The following is a 20,687-nucleotide window of genomic DNA, read 5'->3' as shown; positions in this document are numbered from 1 at the left end:
GGTGCAGCTGCACCACAACTCTGAGCTGGATAACTGGAAGAAAACCGATGGATGGCGAAAGATGATGCACACCACGATGGTCAGCTGAAGCTGGGTGGATTGTTCCTTTCAGGCTGGGTTTAAATGAGTTTAGAACCTCGTGAGGACCCGAGGATTTGCTTTCATGCTGAGGGAGTCTACTTTCTTTCTCACGACCTGTAGATACTCAACAGAAACAGTTCACTGTTTTTGGTCGTTTTGAGTATTTCTTAAGAGGAGATGTCTCTTTTCATCAGCATTTCCTGTGTCTTCGATCACCATGAACCTTGTAAGCCGTTAGGGACTCGTTTAAATTCTATGATTTATATATAATAAAGAAGTAGTGGTGGCGTCCTGTAGTTAGCGGAGCATCTCCTTCAGCTGCTGATTGTTCTGAGGCTCTGCAGTAGGGCTTCTTCATCCTGTCGGCTCAGTAATCTTTTGCTCTTACAGAGAACAACTTGACCTGTTCTAGTTCTGAGAACTTTAAGGGAAACCAACACTTTGATAACGACAGGAAAGCGTAACAACAACACGATAAAGGCACAGCCAGAAACAGGACAAAGCAGAAAGGGATCGAGTGTCATCAATCCACAGCAAACCAAGTCAAATTATATGGTCATTAGAGTATTAGGCATATAAAAGACATCGATCAGTTGAAGTGCAGACTGAAGCTGAGGCACAAAGAGGAAGCATCAAAGCAGCAGTTAAAGCAGCAGCCTGCAGTCATTAGTCTGACAGGAGAAAACCAGCGTTTGAGTTACACTCCGAGCCGTGACGGGGAAGGCGCTGCGTGAGTAAAAGCAATCACAGGGCTCGTTTACGTGTCAAACACACATAATTCAGGAGCTGCGGAACAAAAAGGGAGCAGACATGCGTGACGGCGGAGCCGGCGTCTCTGAACTGGGACATCGGCTCCTGATCGTCCCCGCGGATTTCCCCGGCATCAGGGAGCAGGAAAGAGAAGCAGGTTAATTAGCTCAATCAGATCAGCAAATTACAGCAGAGCTCGGATTCAACAGGAGGACGGCACATTAACACCGGCAGAAGGACGGCTGACGGGGCCTGATCCCGATGAAGCCCAGCTCTCAGCAGGGGAGAGGCTTAGGGTATTCTCAGGGTGTGTGACCTCTGACCTCCTTCAGCTTCCTTATAATCAGATGGAAAAGATTAATCGTCTGAAAACGCCGGTTTTGGTTTTTGGTGCTTCAGACTCACGAAAAGGGTTGAAAGATAATGAAGTCTGAAGAAGAATGAAAACCAAAGATTGAGGATTGGAAAAGACAGATAGACCAAACTTAAGCAAATAGTTTTCTGTCAGTGTAATCGTCTCCAGACCAGAGATCACAGCAGGCCTCACTGCCATCTTTAAATCTGCCAAAATGATCTGATGGTGTCCCTCCAATGTCCTGGTGGAAGGTCGCTGAAAAGCCAGCACTGCAGACGCCAGAAGACCGCCATGTGATGGCATCAGATGACACCAGGACAAAAAGGTTTCTGACTTTTTGGAGGAAGTTACCCATTCTTCCATTTCTGGTGTTTTCTGAATAATTCCCTGTAGTAACTCAGAGTTCAAAGAAGGTTATCCATCTGTATATAAGAAGTGTAAAAACAATAACTCAGTCGTTAGCGGTCTCTGTGGAGGAGGGTTTGTGTGTAAAATCAGTTGGTAGCAACAGCAGAGGCCTCTGGGAAACTCACTCTCCTTCATGCTCAGCAAACACCGTCGTCATCGCCGCAACACGTCCCTGCAGCTCGCTCTGATATCGCTGCCGTATTGTCGTCATGTGGCACATAAAGACGCCTCTCCTCCATAACAGCAGCTACACGACTGCAGTGCCGAGGATGGCACAGCAACAAGAGCTATTTAAGTCCACTGAAGATGCCAGAAGGTCCAAACTTTTGCTTTTTATTCTCCATAAACTTCAGAGAATTCTGGTGAAATAATGTATTGGGCATTGCTAATAAAATCTTATAGTTTGGGGTGGATTAGGACGTAAGTGACTCAGTGATCCATTTAGAGTAAAGATAGAGAACATTCGACTCGGTGAAGACTTCCAGCTGATAACAGAGTTATGAGAAGAGATTGCTCGTAGTTACAGCTTTGGGTAGTGATGCCAGAATTCATTTTTTAATGAATCTCATAAAACATCTTTGAAAAAAGTATTTTTAGCCTTTTGCAGCCGAGTTATGATTTATTGAGTCAAGGTTTCATTCATTTGTTTTATGACTCAAGCTTGGAGCTCTTCAGTGGCTTTAATTGGCACCAAACCCTGTTGGTTCAATCATCACTGAGCAACAAAATCTTTCATAAAACCTGAAGGGTAGAAAAAATGTGCACAACTCCCACAGAGCTTTTTCTGCAAGAAATATCTGATCACTGAGATGAATGTGCACTCATACACTCAGCAAACAGAGTGACAAGTGCAGTGGTATGGATAAGATAAACCTGCGCTCCTTTACAGTTTGACCTCATATCATCCATCTAGGGTTAGTTCAGTTAACTCATTTTATTATTGTTTTTGGAACAATGAGGTCTGAAAGCTTTTTACAAAAACCATTTTAAAGCTAACCTGTTGTATGTAACAGGTAACAGGTAACTAACAGAATCCAAACTCGGACACGAACCACAGACAGACATCAGTGATGCTAATTCAGAAAGGCGGGGAACCCCTCACATTGGCACAGTTAGCGTTTAGCTACGCTAGTTTATCTGACTTTCCTTTGAATTACAATTTTATTACAAATCAAACATTAGCATATACAACATGTGATTTTGCACTATTTTTAAAACTAATAAGACGTAGCAACGTGCAAACTAGGATTTCTGAGGTGCAGCATAAAAAGTGTCATTCCAGAGAATCGTGCACTGCGTGAAGGAAGAGTTAGCTTAACACTGTTAGCCTCCACGTGTCTCAGGACAGGTCTTTCCTGAGGATGTAGTCGTTTCTGTACTTGATTTGTTATTCTGAGTGTATAAAGTTAATATACACATATAGTGTACTATATGTGGTACACTATGAGTACCCAGAGCACAAAACTCTTCCTCACTCTTTGTCCTACAGCAGGCATCAGTGGTGTATATCAGTATACTGCCGAATGTTCACCTGAGAGCCGCGGTCGTACGACTCTGTTTTTAAAGCCTGATGTTAGCCTTTTACTTCTGCAGTGGCTTCAGAGCTCGTAAAAACTGCCTAAATCTGTCAAGATTACGTACTTTTTAAAGTCCCAGCAGGGACATTTTGCCGAGGGAAGCATTGCTAACTTATAACTTGCAGCCAGGAGGACGCGGCTAACACAGTGATGACAGTTACATATTTGACGTCTTCAGGGACAATAAACAGTCAAAGAGACCGTCCATGAACACCAGTCAGAAATGTCATCGCTTTTCTGCCTCTGACTGTAGTTTGTCTTCATCTTGAGCTCCCTCTGCTGGTCACATCACAGTAAATCATTATCTGGACACTGCAGAGAGCTGCAGACGCCGCCTGTCCACTCGCTCCGGCAACGGCACAGCACCGGGCGGCAAATCGCCATGGCGACCAGCCCAGATTGCTGGTCACCACGGTGTGAGGTCAGTGTTTCCATGGCAATGGAGCAGATGAACGGTAATCCGTCCTTGTTTTTGCGCCGTGGAAACAGGACGTGTGGGTGGAGGCAGAGACGCAGGAAGGGTGGAGGAGGTGGAGGAGGTGGAGTCGTGAGCATGTTAGCATGTGTGTGATATCACTCTCTCACCAAAGCTGCACCCTCACCCCCCTCCCCTAAATCCTCACCCTCCAGTCCTTTCCTCACCCCTCCTCCTCCCTTCAGTCTTAATAGCGAATTTGCAATCATGCACGGCAGATCAAGCAGGAGCGGAAGATTAAAACGCGCTGATGATCTGGAGCAAAGAAACGAGGTCAGGGCGAGCGAGCTGCGTTTCACTGCTGCAGGAAGCTGAGCAGTCAGGACACGACGGGAAGGACGGCGAAGGACAGACACACTGACACCGCCTCAGGTCTCGGCTCTGCACGAAACAGTCCGTGCTTTTATTTGACCCTTGTATGCTTTTATTTTGGAATTCACGCGTGAACAGTATACACTGATACACTTTAAAGTACACGCAGTGAGATTTAAATCAGTGCTTCAGATCAAAGACGGGTATAAAAAGATGAGGCTGCAGTTCCCCACAGCTGCCACCAGGGGCTAATAAAGACTTATTTCCCTGACACCACCTTTAATTGATCACATGATTAACGAGAACCCACGGCTCACAGGGGGATAAATCGCCTCGTTCCGACACTCCACGCTCTGTGCAGACATTCACAGCAGAATAAACTTTATTAAGCAGTTCAAAGAGGACGGGGAGATGTTCTGATGAATCTGGAGCAGTGCCTCCCATGTGTGGAAGAGAGGCGACCATATGGTGAAGGCGCATGAGCCAAGAGCCCGCGGCAGGGTAAACTCGCAGCGCGCTTCCTGAGTGGAAAAACACCAAATTTAGAAAACAGGTTTCTGTTTTTACAAACTGCAGCCGCTGCACATCCACTCCGGCAGCACATTTATCTTTTTTTTTTTTAACTCCTCCTCCTCCTCTTCTTCTCTCTGGCATCTTTCAAACACAGCAGCGGCTCCTGATTGGCTGGCTGAAAGGCTTGCTGTGAGGTGTGAGGGGGCGGGAAGCGGCAGCCAATCGCGTGCTCTCTCCGTCTCCCGGCCCCCTTTTTTTTTTCTTCCAAACCCTCCATGAATATTCACCCTCCCCAATCCCTCCCCCTCCTCTCCCCTCCTCCCTCCCTGAGTGGAAAAAAATCCCCTCTGAGATTTAAATCTGCCCCCTTCCTCCTCCTCCTCCTCCTCCTCATGTAGAAGAACAGCAGCCTCACACAACATGGAGGGAGGCAGCTCGCTTTGTGTCACTCACACAATAGACTCCACCACCACCTCCCTCCCCCGGCTCTCCTCCCTCCCCCGTCCTCCCTGCTTGCAGATTTCAGGTTGCATTGCAGCAGCTCGGCCTGCGCTGCAGCCTCTCTTCGCTCGCAGCTATAAATAACTCGGCAGCCATCTTATCTCTGCTCCTCTGCTTTGTTTTTTGTGCTGTGGCCCCCGTGGAACAGAGGAAGGGGAGGAGGGGCTCCAGGGACAAATGTGATGACGAAATTAGCCGAAGGCCTCGAAGCGTCAGCATTATGAGCTGCTAAAGAGAATAAGTGTTGATTACTGAGCTGCAGTCGCATTTCTGCTCGTTTTGCAGTCTGTTAACATTTAAAGGTCAAAAGGTCAGGAAGACTTCGCCTCTCGCAGCAGCGCTGCTGTGAGGCGGGCGGAGCAGTTGGTGGTTGGAGGTGTTCTCCTGTTTGTGGGTAAATAATTAACCTCCAGGCTGTTGTTTGGAGCCTGTGTCTGTGCTGGAAGAGGTCCCGTCACTCGCGGCGTGTCAGAGGACATTTGCATCACTTTGAGTCTTTCTGAGACGGCCCCCCCCCGCGGTGCAGATGGTCTCTTATTTAGTCCTTGGAGCTCAGTGGGCTCGTTCACAATGAACAGCAGCTGTCGCTCTCCCAGCTCCTCTGGAAAAGCCCACCTCTCTCCTAATGGTGACCTTCTGTCTGCTCCCCAGCAGGATTGGGGGCTTAGCGAGCTGACTTCAGGTTACAGCTTAAAGGTTGCAAAGGTGGTTACATGCTGACCAATCAAATCTCTGGAGGATCGAGTGGATCACTGTGGCGCTGTGGACTGTAAAGACTGTAAAGCATCACACAAAACCCAGTTCTATCTGCAGCGAGCCGGAGCAGCAGAGCTGAGCCACACTGCTGTCGTCTCTTTGTTTCCTACATTGAACAACCCAACAAACTGACGCATCGTTTTCCTTCATCATAAAGAAACTCTGCTTTAGTAAATAATAAAGCCGGCAGTGTGGCTCTCTGGGCTCTGAAACACTTTCTCTGTTAATTCATCAAAAATAAAATAAATTTTTACAAGAAAATGAAAATAAAAACAACGAAAAACAGGAAATGTTCAGTTTTTAAATGAATATGAACAATAAAAAACAAACACCTTTGTTCATAAACTTCCTTCAAAGGTTGGAGCTGCTCTGGTGCTGTGTGACAGTAAGACTGTAAAACTGATCCAAGTGCAGGCAGTACAGTCCTAAACATGAGCCCCCCCGGCCTCCTGTGCCCCCGGGCTTGTGTTTGAGGTCTTTGTCTTCAGGAACAACTTCTTTATTTTGCCCTCCTGATGTGATATTTATGCTCCATGAGCTGTGATACGAGCCGTGATCGGGGCACCTGGTCACAGGTAAGCCTGCTGACTGCTGTGCAGGTTGAACCCTGCAGGGCTGCAGCCACACGAGCATCAGCAACATCAGCTCGCTTTCATTAATTTAACTCAAGTCACAGCTGTAATTATGGCACAGCTGTCACACTGACGAGTCTATTAGCATCGTTTTATAGGCACCGCTTGTGCCCCGTGAAAGATCAGCTGTACGGTGCCTACTGAGCTTAACTGCTTCAGTTTTCTGTTTTGTCGATGAACCCTACGTTTGTCTGTAATGCCATTTTAAATGAAAGTGTTGGAACGCCCTCCACGCAGCCTCTGACATTAAACTGTTGTGAAACTGTTCAAATGAAACTAGACGGAGTACTTTTAGAGAAACTAGCATCAGATATTGAAGGCGTAGCTGTTTGTAAGTCAGACGACGGCGTGTCTGCATGAATATTAACGAGCTGTCAAACGTGTTGGATTCAGACGCAGGAAACTGGCTTTAAAGTCGCATTTACATGCAAGAAATCAGACTCAAGGTGACCTCGCAATCTGCAGTGACACACAGCAGGTTTATCATATTTTACACAATTCAGTTATCAAAATGGGATTTTACCCAGCAGCTCCCGACCCCAAGCATCACGTCTGGGTCGTCTTTGAGCCGTCAGCAGGTCCGATTCAGCTCCCCTCCAAACCTCACATCACAGTTTGATGTCGTATCGATCGATGGTGCCACGTTTTCACGAGCCGACTGATACGGAAACACTTCGATCTGCGTCATGAGGTCATTTTCACTTGCATGCGTCTCGGCCCGGCGGTTCCTCGTGCTCGTCTCTTTGCATATCTTTCATATTTTCTCAGACTTCATGTTGACATGACAACATGTACAGTCATGTTTTTCACGCTGTGCTGCAGTGATGGTTTTGTAGGAATTTTTCCCGCTCTGATTCAGCTCATTGAGGTTTGCAGGTGTGTGTTTGTGCACGGTGAACTCTGAACTATTGCAGCAGCAGCTTCTTTTCTTTCGCTGGTGGAGATCTGCTGCTGTGCTCGGATCATCGTCCTGTTGTGGTCCCAGCTTCAGCTGAGGGACAGACGGCCTCACGATCTCATTTGTCCACTCAGGGACTGCAAAACAAGCCCAAACTCCCCCTCCACCGTGCTCACTGAGGCGTTTGTGCATCGTCCACTTTGGTCTCGTCTGGCTAAAGGACATCGTTCCAGACGTCTTGTGGTTGGCTCAGATGCAGCTTTCAAACCTAAGCTGTGCTTTCAGTCTTTTTTTCCATGAACTTTAACCTTTGACGTGCTGACAGAGGCCTGTGAGTCTGGCGCTCTTGGGTTTGTAGCGGTTTCTCTGAGGACTGTGGGTCTGACCTTGGGGTGAACTCGTTGGGAAATCCACTCCTGATGTCTTGTGTCACTGTGTTACCAAACAGCCCAACGTTCCACATCTGCAACCTGCCCAAACCTTTGCTTTTATAGGCGTTCACACTTTCTGATGTTCAGTTAACATGTTTGACTTTCGGCTGCTTCCTCACCCTGTCAGGAGGAGGGTGAGGAAGCAGCGCTTCGTTTGGTCACATCACTGTAAACGCCTCCAAGTACTTTAATCAAACCTGTGAAATCAACTGTGTTGCTGCAGCTTTGCTCTCATTGGTCCTCGATTCTCCAAATCTTAAACACCTGAGAAGGAATTTCTCTGAGATTACAGATTACAGACACGTTCATGGCTCGCTGTGCTAAGTGGAGCAAAGTCCTTTGAATAAGACCGTCAGCACTAAGGAGCATCAAGAGCTCCGTCTTTTAGCTCTGCATGCGTCACAGTTCAAAATAACCAGTGTTCCTGTCACACTGGGCCTGTGGTCACCTCACTGTGTGTAACATCCACCAGTGGAGCAGAAGGAGAGTGAATAAAAACATGCGAATGCAGCAAGTCTCCAAAGAACTTCATATTTATTCAGTATAAATTGTGTAAGTGCTCAAACATGGATCCGTTCATACAAACAAACTGCGGTGTGTTAGAGGCGCACTGACAAATACTGGCCGGCATTAACGACGGTGACTCAGCAGGGTTTGAGGTTTTATGTTGAATGAGACGCTTATCGAAGTGTTACAAAACAAAAGCTGCTGCGAGCGCTGACTCACCGCAGCTGACCTGCCGACGGCGTCCAGGAAGCCGCTGGACTCCGAGTCTTCACGCGAGGCGGCGCCAGGCCGAAGCGCTCACCTGCTCCCTGTCGGACAGCGTCAGCACGGACAGGTGGACTCATTCTATCGTCCTCCTGCAGTCTGACGGCAACACGCCTGCATTTACGATCACACGTCAGACGCAAACGGCGGCTTTAACGCCGGAGACCAGAGTTTGTTTGTTTGAGTTTTCTGACAAAGTAACAGAAAAACGTTCTGATAGTGTTTGAAAAGTTCAGAGCGACACGTCAAACTGTTACTTTGAGCACGGCGCTGTGCGACAGGTCACGCAGAAATTAAGCTGTGCTAATGAAAAGTGTTCATGAGAGGAAGTTCGAAAACTCCGAAAAGCAGAAGGCTGCATCAGAGAGGAACTACTTCACACAAATAAAAAGCTTTTCCTGATTCTACAAAAAGGAGAAAAACGTCTGTAAATGTTACATTATCAGATATGAAATCAGGCTCGGTGTCATGGAAACGAAGCGGATCACCGATAAACCTGCTGTGGGAGGTAAACAGGGCCGGCGGGGAGAAGACGGGAGAAGACCGGAGGGGTTTTCTTTCTGCAGAAGCAGAACTGAAGGAATGATGAGAAGCAGCTTCTTACTTCTTCGAGAGCGACAAACTGGAAGACACAAAGAGTCAAACGTTACAAACGCTCCGTGGACAGCACGCCAACATCGTGGTTATTGTGCAGGTGTACACTCCAAAAACACCTCCGATTGACCTCGTAAAGACCCGTAAATCCAGGCCTGAAGCTCGGCAGACGCCACAACGTGCACGAAACAAAAACAATGTCATGTTTGTGGGTTTTAAATCGGACTTTGAGATCCCATCTGTGTAAACTAGGGGCTGGGCACTGGTGCCAGACTGTCAGCAGGTTTACATAAAAACCACAAAGCTGAACGTCGTGAAACTTAAATAATTTAGATTCAAATCCTCCCATGTTGCCAGGTCCAGTCTGCATCCACCGACCTCACAATTACTCATTAAAACACCACAGGCTGAGACATCAAACACTAAAACTAAATCAAGTACAAAAAAAAGTATATACGTGCGAGTCAGACACTCTTTACTGATGCTGTAAATATTAATGTGCAGTTGTTTATCCAGCTTCCTCATTATTGTAGCAACTCCAGAGTTTAGACTCTTCCAGCATCGACTCCTGTCAGGTCAACATGCGACCGCAGCAAACAGCGCAGACTGCGTCGGGGCTTCGACGCAGGACTACAAGTTAAACTTAAAGGTTTCAAACGTGATGTGGAAGAAGTGTGGCCACACTCAGCTGGCGTCTCTGTGACTGTCATGCTTCATCGGACACTGAGTAACCGAGAGCTTTGACCTCATTGGTCCAGTGAAAAAGGTGAACTTACTTGAAGCTTTTGCTGTCCTGCAGGTTGAGCACCAGGCTGTCGGCGTTCAGGTACACTTTGTTTTGGGACTGCGCCACCTGCAGGTCAAACACAGAGTGAGCAGAGAGAAAACACAGGTGGGAGGCAGCCTGCAGGCCTGACCGAGCACAATGGGAACACTGTCCGAGTCTCAACACTGAGCTGATTCACAGCAGAGCGAGAGCTGCCGAGCACGCTCGCCATCCATGTAGGAGACGCATGACGCCAGCCCAACGCCCGGGCCCGATGACGTTCCTGCCGCGTGAGAGCGATCACGCCGCCGTGGAAAAGGTGCTCAGAGCTGCTGATGAATGAGCGTCATCAGTGATCCTCTGGTGGAGACAAACACTCGCACGGTGTCTCAGTCACTGCTAATTATCACCATCACATTAGCTCTGATAGATTTAGTCAGTCTGAATGAAGCTGCAAACGCCACAGCGACGGCGAGCGCACCGACACGGAGCAGAGCCAGAGAGATTTCTCCCACATCAACTTCTCTTCACCGCAATTTTAAATCCTGCTCGTCACAAAATCTTAAATAATCAGGCCCCATCTTATCTTAATGACCTTGTAGTACCATATCACCCTATTAGAGCACTTCGCTCTCGCTCTGCAGGCCTACTTGTTGTTCCTAGAGTATTTAAAAGTAGAATGGGAGGCAGAGCCTTCAGTTTTCAGGCCCCTCTTCTGTGGAACCAGCTTCCAGTTTGGATTCAGGAGACAGACACTATCTCTACTTTCAAGATTAGGCTTCAAACTTTCCTTTTTGCTAAAGCATATAGTTAGGGCTGGACCAGGTGACCCTGAATCCTCCCTTAGTCATGCTGCTGTGGGTCTGTACTCATCACCTGACTCTGCTGCGAGTCTCTTCCTGTTAAAAGGTTCTTCCATCCCACCGTCACCAACTGCTGTTCAGTTTGTTCAGCTTTTCCAAATTGTAAAGCTCCTTAACATTTATACAAGTAAGTAAAACTTGCAGATCTTGGTCAAAATGTGTGAAAGTAAAACAGGAAGAAAAAGGTTTCAGCTGCTGCAGTGCACGGCTCCATTTTAGCTGCACTGTGAGACAAGCAGCAGCATCTGCTGAGCAGAGAGCTGATGGATGAGGCCGGCGCAGGTGGGACGCTGGGTAGACGTTTGCGGCTGACATCGGAATAAAAACTCAAACATATCTGTGTTTTCATCATCCTCATCAACCTGCTCTCTGCTCTGATTGGCTGCTGAGGTTCACCTGTGTCTGAAGGGGGGCGGAGCGGCTCCGTCTCCTCTCTGCTTGCCTTCCACAGTTTCCATGTATGAGTCACAGCTCGCGATGAGGTCTGTTCACGGCTTCCTCCCTCGTCAGGTTCTCAGGATTTTATATCTCAAACTCTTTGAAACATCTTTGTGCTTTCATTCCTCTGAGCGACCTGTTTAACGTGTTTGCTTCATCAACGATTTGACTGTATTTTGTGTGAGTGCATCACTCTGCTTCACGAGGGTTTGTTTTTCCTGCTCGTCACTTTAAGTAGCCGACGTTTTCACCGTGATTTTGGTGCAAAGTCAACTTTAAAGCCTCGATGATGCCACGTTTCTCTTCTGTTGCTGCTCATCATCGTTTCGGCCTCGTCCACCTGATCTGCGTTCTTTTAAAACTGTCAAACGTTTAATTTAAATCCAGAATTAATGCTCGACATTTCCTGCTGTGGGCTGATGCGTGAGTGGAGGTCAAAGGTCAGAGCTGAGGACAAAAAGGACAGTTTACAGTCTGAGCCTTTTGTTTCAGTCCTGCTTTCTGTTACATTCCTGCTCTCTTGGCGCCACCTGGTGGTCTGGATCACACATGGCAGCTCAACACGGTCGAACTCGAACCAAACGTCCGGTCATTAATGAATAGAACAAATATCTGTGACTGTTCTTGTTCACGTCAGCTGCTCGGCTCAGCTGCTGGTAGTTACTGTACAAAGGGCGATTAACCAGGAGGACCCCACGCTGCTCCGAGTAACGAGTTTACTCTGGCGATGAGAATCAGACCGACAGTGAGACCACGCTGCTGCAGGAACACGTGTGATGTTTACTCTGAAGAAAACGAAACATCACATCAGGATCATCTGGTCCACGTTTGAGCCACCAAAGCCAAACTGACGAGTGTGAAACCTCCCATCAAACAGCTCTTCATCTCCCTCACAGAGGAGGAGGAGGGGCAGGTTAGAGGCGGGACTCTGCAGGTGTTTGTAGCACGACAGGTGAGCCGGCGCTGCTGCTGCTGCAACAACAGCTACACTAAAGCAGCGCTCTGGTTCTACTTTAGCTCCGTGTTCACAATCAGCTTTGCAACATTCTGGTGCAGCGAGTTCTCCGGAGCACCGACAGTCAGGATTTCTCTCCGACAGAGGCGGCTTGCCGAGCACGACGAGCTCCACAGCTGACAACCAATGACTGCTGAGCGTTTCAAACTATCGAAGACTGAAAGACGAGCACAAAGTGACCCTGAAAGGACCGAACACACAAAAGACTCACAAAACAAACAACCGAGAAAAAGAAGGGAAACAGGTGTGTTCGGTCTGTGAGAGACACCACCCACGCATCCGCCCTTTAGAGGAGGCCAGCTCTTCCTCTGTGGTGTCCACAGTAGAAGTGACGCTCGAGTGTCACAGGAAACGTCTTGAAACAATCATTTTAATCATCCTATCAGCGACCCTGCAGTCTCCTAGGAGACACACACAAGGTTTGACTTGACCTTTGACCTTGATGTCAGCTCCACCTTTGGTGTGAATTTCAAAATCCTACGTCACCTCGTTCTCGAGAAACTTATGTTTCCACGCCAACCCACCCGCTCCCACCCCCCAGCGGGTCACAACACCTCCCCTCTTTTACAGCTGATGGTAAATGCACGATGCAGCACAGCAGCATCACTGCGTCAAACATTTCCTCTCGCCTTTCACCTCCGCTCACTTTGTTTATTCTCCACCACGAGGAGTCACAGGAGGGTCCGCCTGACCAGTTTAAACCTGTTGGTTTAAAGAGAATCGTGATGTGACGAGTTCATCGGCGGCGCACGACTCTGCTGAGGTTCGTGCTCCTCGCCCCTGCTTCAGTGTCAGCAGGGTGCAGTCTGGGACGGGGTTTGTGCTTGTTTGTGCGTTTTTAAAGGGACAGTACGCAGAGGAGAACTGCGACTGTGTTTATTTGTGGGATTCTGTTTCAGGCTTTGAGGGTTAAGACGTGTCAAACAGACGAACATGGTGCGGGTCGTGTTTCCTACCGTCTTGGCGATGTTCTGCGCCGCCCGGATCTTCCTGAGTTTCAGGTAACCTGGATTCTTGGTCACGGCCTCGCCCAGCTGCAGCAGACACAAACAGGCTGTTAGTGAGCGCTACGCACCTGCAGGAGAGCGAGCGGCGGGCCGAGCGAGCCACTCCCAGCGCTCTAACGACGAGCGGGATCGAAGCTGCGGGCGTGTCGCCGCTCGGCTTTGCACGCACGTTGACGTGCAGAGAAAACAATTAGCACATTTTTGGATGAAGTGTTTGTTTGAGGTGTTTCTGGTTCTCACAGGCTGAGGTGAGCGAGCTCACACACATTTTACTGAAGCACACTCGCTTTGTTTTTGGATACCAACTCGTAAAAATCCTTGAAAGCGCTGAATGACTGCAGATGTTTAACAAAAACAACAGCTGGAAACAGCTGCTCTCACTGCTGCTCAGAGGTCGTCTGAGGCTTTACATGGACTCAGTCTCAGCTTCCTCACGCCTGAGATCTGCAAGTCTAAGATTCCAGGTTTGATCCCAGGAGGAGACGCACCTCACTGGGGCTGTGTCAGGAAACTCTGGAGGAGCTGCCCACTGTGGGGACCTGACTGGGATAAGAAGCAGCTGAAAGCACCACCAGCACAAAGATTCACGTCTCTGATCAGAGGCTGAAACGAGGAAACACGAACGTGTGGGTGGCGCTGCCGGACCCACAGCCCGGGCTGGAAGAGCCACATTACCTGATGAGCTAATAAATGAGGTTACAGTGAGCATGCTCAGTGCCTGATGTGCTTTATGCTGCTTTCAGTGACGCGACAGACGTTACATGTACTGAAGTTTCTCTGTGATAAACCTGCAAACGAGTGATTGACGTGAACTTGTGAGCTCAGAGGTGCTGATTGCTGCAGCGCTGCTCTCGTGTCCTGTTAATATTCCTCAGATCTCTAATCGCCTGCTGATTGGTCAGATCTGTTAGTCTGAGTTACCAGGGAGAAGCTGTAATCTCTGACTTGGGTTTGAGGTTTTGTTGAACCTGCCACAGCCGGAGGCCTCCTCTACGAACACGTCACCTGCTGACGTTTAATGAACGAGCTTCTTGAAAAAGCGACTCCTGCAGCTCCTCTCTGCTAGAAACGTGTTTATTTTCATCCGGTAATTATAACGACAGCATTAGGCTCAATAATTTTATCTGAAAGCTTTTTCAGCTCTGAATGTTATAACGAACCAAACGTTTGAGTCTCAGACGGCGGTCTGGAGGGGCTGCTGTGGCACACACTGTGACTCTGTGGATTTCATTGTTTTTTTGATCTAAAAAAGTGATTCATCTTAAAGACATCTCCCTCCAAAGCGGAGCTCACCATCTTGGCGGCCTGAGCTTCTCCTTCGGCCTGGATGATCTTCTGCCTCTGGTCCTGTTTGGCCTTCTCCACGTAGAACTGAGCTCGCTGCGCCTCCTGCTGGGCTGAAGAGGAACAAACAACAATCGTTCACCCAGCAGGCCAACGACCTTTTATGTGACTCTTTTTATAAGCTCACCACTCCGGTTTAATCTGGGTAATGTACATATTTAGCTTTAGGTCACAGTGAGTCTCCAATAAACTGAAATCATTTCATTCTCCACACGCTGATGATAAACCAGCCGTCAGGTGGACGCAGTAATCGAGTCCTCGGGGTCAGAAATTCAGCCCGATGCGGCTGCAGGACAAAGACCGAGCGACTCTTCACTCACCGACTTGTTTGGCCTCCACGGCGGCCGTGTACTCGCGGCTGAAGCTGAGCTCGGTGATGGCCACGTCGTCCAGGATGATGTTGAAGTCTTTGGCCCGCTCAAACAGCTCCCTGCGGATCAGCATGGAAACCTGCAGGAGAGAGTCAGACAGACCTCAGTGTCAGATCACTAACAGTGATCATCAAGAACTCTGAAATATTCAGTTTATGTCGAGCTGCAGGACCAGTCAGGACTTCTGACTGGTCACCAGAGCGTAATGGTGCACAGAGCCTGAACCAGACAGTGAAGCTTTCAGGTTACCAGTGGCACCAGGATCCAAGCCTCCCCTGAGGTCATGACCCCGGCTGAAAGGCCGAGGTCGCAGACACAAACAGCCAAAATAAGCTTCCTCCACAGGGCGTCTGAGCTGAGCTCTCAGACACTCTAAGGAGCTTACACCCAGGGGAGCTCAGAGTGGAGCTGCACCTCCACGAGCCGAGCCGGTTCAGGTATCTGATCGGGGAACAGTCGGGGTGCCTCACCTCGGAGGTCTAAGGACCTCTGGAACAACCACCGCACTGAACTGCAGCCCAGCTTTGGGTTATCAGACGAAGAGGCACAGGCGACCCGCAGAGAACTAATGTGATGTAACAGCTTCCATCATATAATTATTTTGTTTTTTGGACTGAGATCCTCCTCAGGTGCGTCTGTGTGACCCCACATCACCACACGACATTAACCCTTTGAAGCCGGTCGGAGCAGCACGCTCTGTTTTGCGTAACTATTTTTAAATCCCTGTAGAACCGGAACCACGTGAGCTAGCGCAATAATAGTTTTTGCACATGAAGCCGGAGGAGTAGTACTTACATCTGACGCCATCAGCTTGTGCTCGGTCACGGTTTCCTTCCACACATAGTTTTGCAAAAACAGCATAAAAAGCACTTGCAGCAACAAAAACAGAATATTCCAGAAACACGCTTTGCTGATCCGATCAGCTGTTCGTAACACTTCCTACGTTGGAACGATCGCACGTCCGCCATGACCTGCCCGAAACCCGAAGTGACGTCATTTCGCGGAAAATGTAGTTTTTTACCTTCCGGGTCTTCTGAGCCTAAACTGCTGTTGTTAAAACTCGTGTTTGACTTCATGCTTTTCTGTGTCGTTTCTGTGATGCAGAGCTGGAAATCGTTTCTTTTGATGCACGTGCTGGTTTATAACTATAATATTTATTTTTGTTTTTCCTGCAGTATATAAAAATTGGTGTATTTCAAAAATAAAACTATGCAGACACTCAAAATAAACTTCCTGTGGTGGGAAACTTCTTTGTATTTACAGTTTTGAGGGATAAACCTCTTAAATTTCTCTAACTAGAAATATATGTAAAAAGAACTAAAATGATTTTCAAGTTTTTTGTAGTTTATTGCACTTTTTTGCAATTTTTGTAGTTACTGTGGACTTAATGCAGACATATCATTAAAATTGGGGCTGTAACGGTTGTATTGATGTAAAGCAACTTGAAACGCTCCCACAAATGGCTCCACAGCAGGTAAGAATATAAAGATCACTGACTTGGTTCTATGGCAGGTCTTAAAGGGCTAAACAGATTCAAACTAAGCACGCCGCTCTGGGGGCGTGTTCGTACCTGCGCTCTCTGCGTGATGAGCTGCGATGCGTTGAACTTGGCCACCACGCTCTTCAGCACCTCGTTGACGATGGAGGGCAGCACGCGCTCGTCGTAGTCCTGTCCCAGGTGCTGGTAGAGGACGGGCAGGTTGGACGCCAGCGGCCGGGACAGAACTCGCAGGGAGACGTTGACCATCTGCAGGTCTGAGACAGAACCAGTCAGAAGCTGAACATCTGTGACAGCTGCTGACTAACCAGCCGTATCTCTGCTGAGCTTCACACGACTGCACTTGTTTGAAGCTCATGATTCTGCACAGGCTCCATTCACACCTCGGATTCGTCAGCGAGTTAAACCAGCTTTGTTTTTATGTGAAATAACCCACAGATGGCCCCAGTAACGTACTGGGGCCATCTGTGGGTATGTTCTTACAGTTTATAGGCTTATTCCAAGTCTCCAAACTGTTGACTGAACATATCGATCTACTGTTTCATTGATTATCTGAAACCAACCAGCTGTTATATGAAAACAGTGAAGTGTCTGTAAACACATGAAAACATGACGCTGCACCTGTGGAGTTTCCAACAATGCTGAGAAGCAGCTTTACTGACACTTAATGATTAAAAGCTTAATCTAAGACTTGGAGGACAACCTGATGTGTCCTCGAGGCTGCAGGACTCAAAACTGGACTCGTTTTCCTCTAAAACCAAACACGTCCACAGACGGTCTTCAGTTATACGACGGAGGCGTCTGACCTTTGCTTCCAGTGAGAGAGGAGATCTTTCTGGGTCTGGCTCTGATGTCATAGATGATGGGATACTGAAACCAGGGCATCCTGAAGACAGACACAGAATCACATCAGTTAGTTTGCTGATCTGTTTTTTCTGCATCTGTAAATCGATTTTATTAAACTAATGCTGGAATCCTCAGGTGTTGGGGGCTGCACCTTCACGTGCATCTACTCTGCAGGACTTCTTTTAGTGCCGTTTCATGGAAAGGAAGAAAGTCGGACGACTGTTTGGCCCTGAAAAGCCTGCTGCTTCACCAACACTGATCCGTTAAACTCAAAAAGGAAAAAACTATTTTCATAAATCAACTCAGAAAAGGTCAAATTTAGAAAATGAGATTAGAGAGCCTGAGATGTATCGAGGGGCCGCTGATAAAGATTTAGAAACAGAGCACACGGAGCAGTGAAACAGAGAATTAAAACACTTTCTGACCGTTTTACAGTCCCGCCCACACCTCCAAACAGCCACGCCCATTAATATGAGCCAACACGCAGCATCAGTCACCAGTCAGTACGAGCTGGTTGCTATGGTAACAGTGTGGGTGTGGACTCGTACCTGAAGTGGAGTCCCTCGGAGAGCACCGTGTCCATCTGCATCCCTCCGATCCGGTTGAAGACGATGGCCCTCTGACCTCCTTCCACTGCACACAGGAGACCAACCTCAGACTGAAACCTCAGCTCTGTTCTTCAGTTTCTGCTAAACTGACGGAGCCGTTTCCACCGGCCTGAAGCTCCCACTCAGGAACATGAACCACAAACAGACCTGTCAGCACAGACCTCTCTGCTGTGTGAACGTCACAGCAACGATGCGAATGACATCGCTGCTGACACTTCAGCCTGTTACACCGAGATTAAAACAAACTTCTGATACCTTCACCTGGTCCAGAGGTGGACGTTCACGTTAACGTGACCAAAGTTTAACATGTGGTCAGTAACACCTGAGAGTAGAGCTGTTGGGGATGACAATATAAAAACGTCGTTTCCTGTCACGCTCTTTTGTTTCGTGGTGTCGTAGAATAAACTACGGCACTGCAGTGGCTACATTCATTTGTTAAAGTTCTCTCTTTCTCTTATATTTAATATAACCACACTACAGACGGACAAGCGCCTGTTTTTATGCGTTGTCGTTAGCAACGACGACGGTAACAGCATCAAGTGGCTCCGCTGTCCGCTTGTTTGTTTTCCACGTAAACCTTTCACAATAAAGCTCAAGATCCTGTTGAGACTTTTCAGAATAAACTGAATCACGTGAAAGATGCAAAGTGTTTACGGAGGAGAAGCAACAAAGAGCCGCCAGGTGCTAAAGAATAAACCTTAGACTCAAACTTTGAAAGAAAACGGCGGCCGTTACGACTTATGTCTGAAAATGTTTCATGCATCAGTTAAAACACTCGACTCCAGCTACACGACGCCCAGCTGGAAACACTTCACGCAAGTCGAGCTGCCCGAGATTCACAGAATTGACAGAAAATGTTACATTTTTGTGATTTATATCGTTGTCAGGACGATAAATGTCTTTTATCGGGATATGAGACTTTGGTCATATCGCACAGCCCAGAGAGTCTAAAGCTCAGACTGCTCTAAATACTCAGTTTCACGCAGTTTTTTCCTGCTCTTGGACCTTGATGATGTCATAGAGAGACCTTACTGTAAACGTGGTCAGCTCATGCACAGAAGTTGGCTTTAAGCGAAGGTAAAACAGCTTCTTACAGACAGCTGAGGAGCACCGAGGCCTGCGAACTGGGACTCAAACTAAGCTGCTCTAATAAAAATATAAAACATGGATCTGAACATGAAAGACTTTAATTAAACAGTGAAGATGTTTTAGATTGTAGTTCGTGAGACAAGATGAAAACTAATACAAGCACAAAGCTGTGGATTTTCTCTTTTACCACCATCAGCCTGAAGGTTCCACAGATACAGGAAAGGCCCGTTTCCATCCTGCTGAGCTTTAAACATTAAACGTTTTTCATATAATAAAAAACAGGCCGTTAGCACCAGTGCTTGCAGGTGGAGCAGACTTTGTGTGGCTGCCTGCTAAAAACCATTTAGTGAGTAAATACTTTGTACGTATTTAATCACTTCTTGTTTCACAAGCCTGAGCCGACCACCTTTAGACGCAGAACTTACATCATCCTCCGTCTGTGTCTGGCTGGGTAACAACTGCAGCCCAACTCCACTTTTCCTTAATCAAAGCTGGAAACTTGCAGAGCAGCTGCAGGCGATCCCGTATTTTGTATCAATGAAGGACAGAATCGAGCTTCGAGCCTGTGCCACAGACACGCTTTGAGAAAAGGTCTCTAAAGAACTGTCACACTAAATATGACAGATTACGCCAGGAGAGTGGGAGTGTCAGGGATCAGAGCTGTGCTGAATATTCATGCTTTCACAGTGACTGAGGGTTACCTGTGTATGTGGCTTCCTTCACTGTGTAAGCCAGAGCTCCAGCACCAATCAGCAGCTTCAAGCCGAGTCCTGCGCCCCGAGGTCCTGAAGACATCCTGCCTGCGATCTGCCGCAGCTGCTGCAGAAAACCCTGAAACAAGGATTTCAGTAAGTCTCCCCGTGCTCGCTCACGCAGGACACTCATGGTTAAAACTCAGTGACCTTGACTCTGAGTGGACAACCCCCCTCCCTGTATATCTACAAGGCCTGCATGCACCCGCCACAGACACCTCGTTAGAGGACGCTCAGATTCTCTCTAAAAATAAACTGTTTTAAAAAAAGCAACAAGGATGCTAATAACAAGGCTGGACACGTCTGATCACCTGTCTGAACTTTAAGGACTAAGTTTAAACTCGGCTCATGCAAAAAGCACAAAACATAACTCGGCTTAAAGAGAAGCAGCTTCTTTGGTTTGAAGCACTAGCTGCGGGTTAATTAGCCTGCGTAACATCAGGGACTGCAGACTCACCTGCCTGCACGCCTGATGCACCTGAGTGTGTTACGCATGCGCAGAATTAAGTAACTGCTTCTAGAAACTTGCAATATTTTCAGTGAATTTACTTCTAATGCGTATACATGTGTTAACAACTCAATTATTTCATAATTGAGAGAGTTTTAAAGGGACCCCGGCGTCATGCTCGACTCACACTCTCTACCTGAGTGTAAAGCTAGCTAGCCGGCATCGAGTGGCTCTCACGGCCTCACCTGTGCCTCATTAGTGCCGTCAGGCTGGATGGAACCTGGCTGACATGGTTTCGAGTGTAAACCTGCTTACATCAGACTCACGTGTCAGACCTGAAAGCTTTTAAAATGTCACCCAGGTGCGTGCAAAGCGCGGGAAACCCGGAGCGGTTGAACCTGAGCTGAAGGCAGAAAACTTCCCTTTAAAGCCGAGTTTAAACGGGAGACTCACAAACACTCACCCCGGGATCTTTATTCGCCATGCTCGTCCTCTCCGCCTGTTAGAAAACCAAGTGAAGAAGACAAGGTCGCAAGTGATGACGCGTTTCCGGGATTGTGGGGTAACTTGGGAAATGTAGTTTTTAAG

General features: G+C 47.8%; 1 protein-coding gene across 1 annotated transcript; it reads right to left on the bottom strand.

Annotated features, from left to right (window-relative positions):
- Positions 1-8,204: 8,204 nt before the first annotated feature.
- Positions 8,205-20,665, bottom strand: LOC102296991 (prohibitin-2). Its single transcript, XM_005949778.1, has 10 exons — positions 20,563-20,665; positions 19,601-19,730; positions 17,751-17,835; positions 17,163-17,242; positions 16,429-16,613; positions 14,808-14,937; positions 14,437-14,540; positions 13,093-13,170; positions 9,831-9,907; positions 8,205-9,082 (listed from the first exon to the last, which is right to left on the bottom strand). The coding sequence occupies exons 1-10, from the start codon at positions 20,581-20,583 to the stop codon at positions 9,061-9,063; spliced, it is 912 nt and encodes a 303-aa protein (XP_005949840.1). The 5' UTR covers positions 20,584-20,665; the 3' UTR covers positions 8,205-9,060.
- Between the last annotated feature and the right edge of the window lie 22 nt (positions 20,666-20,687).

Source organism: Haplochromis burtoni, unplaced genomic scaffold, assembly GCF_018398535.1.
Source record: "Haplochromis burtoni strain Fernald_Lab_line unplaced genomic scaffold, NCSU_Asbu1 Contig_669, whole genome shotgun sequence".
In the NCBI taxonomy this organism is placed as follows: domain Eukaryota; kingdom Metazoa; phylum Chordata; class Actinopteri; order Cichliformes; family Cichlidae; genus Haplochromis; species Haplochromis burtoni.
This window is presented reverse-complemented; position numbering and strand designations above follow the sequence as displayed.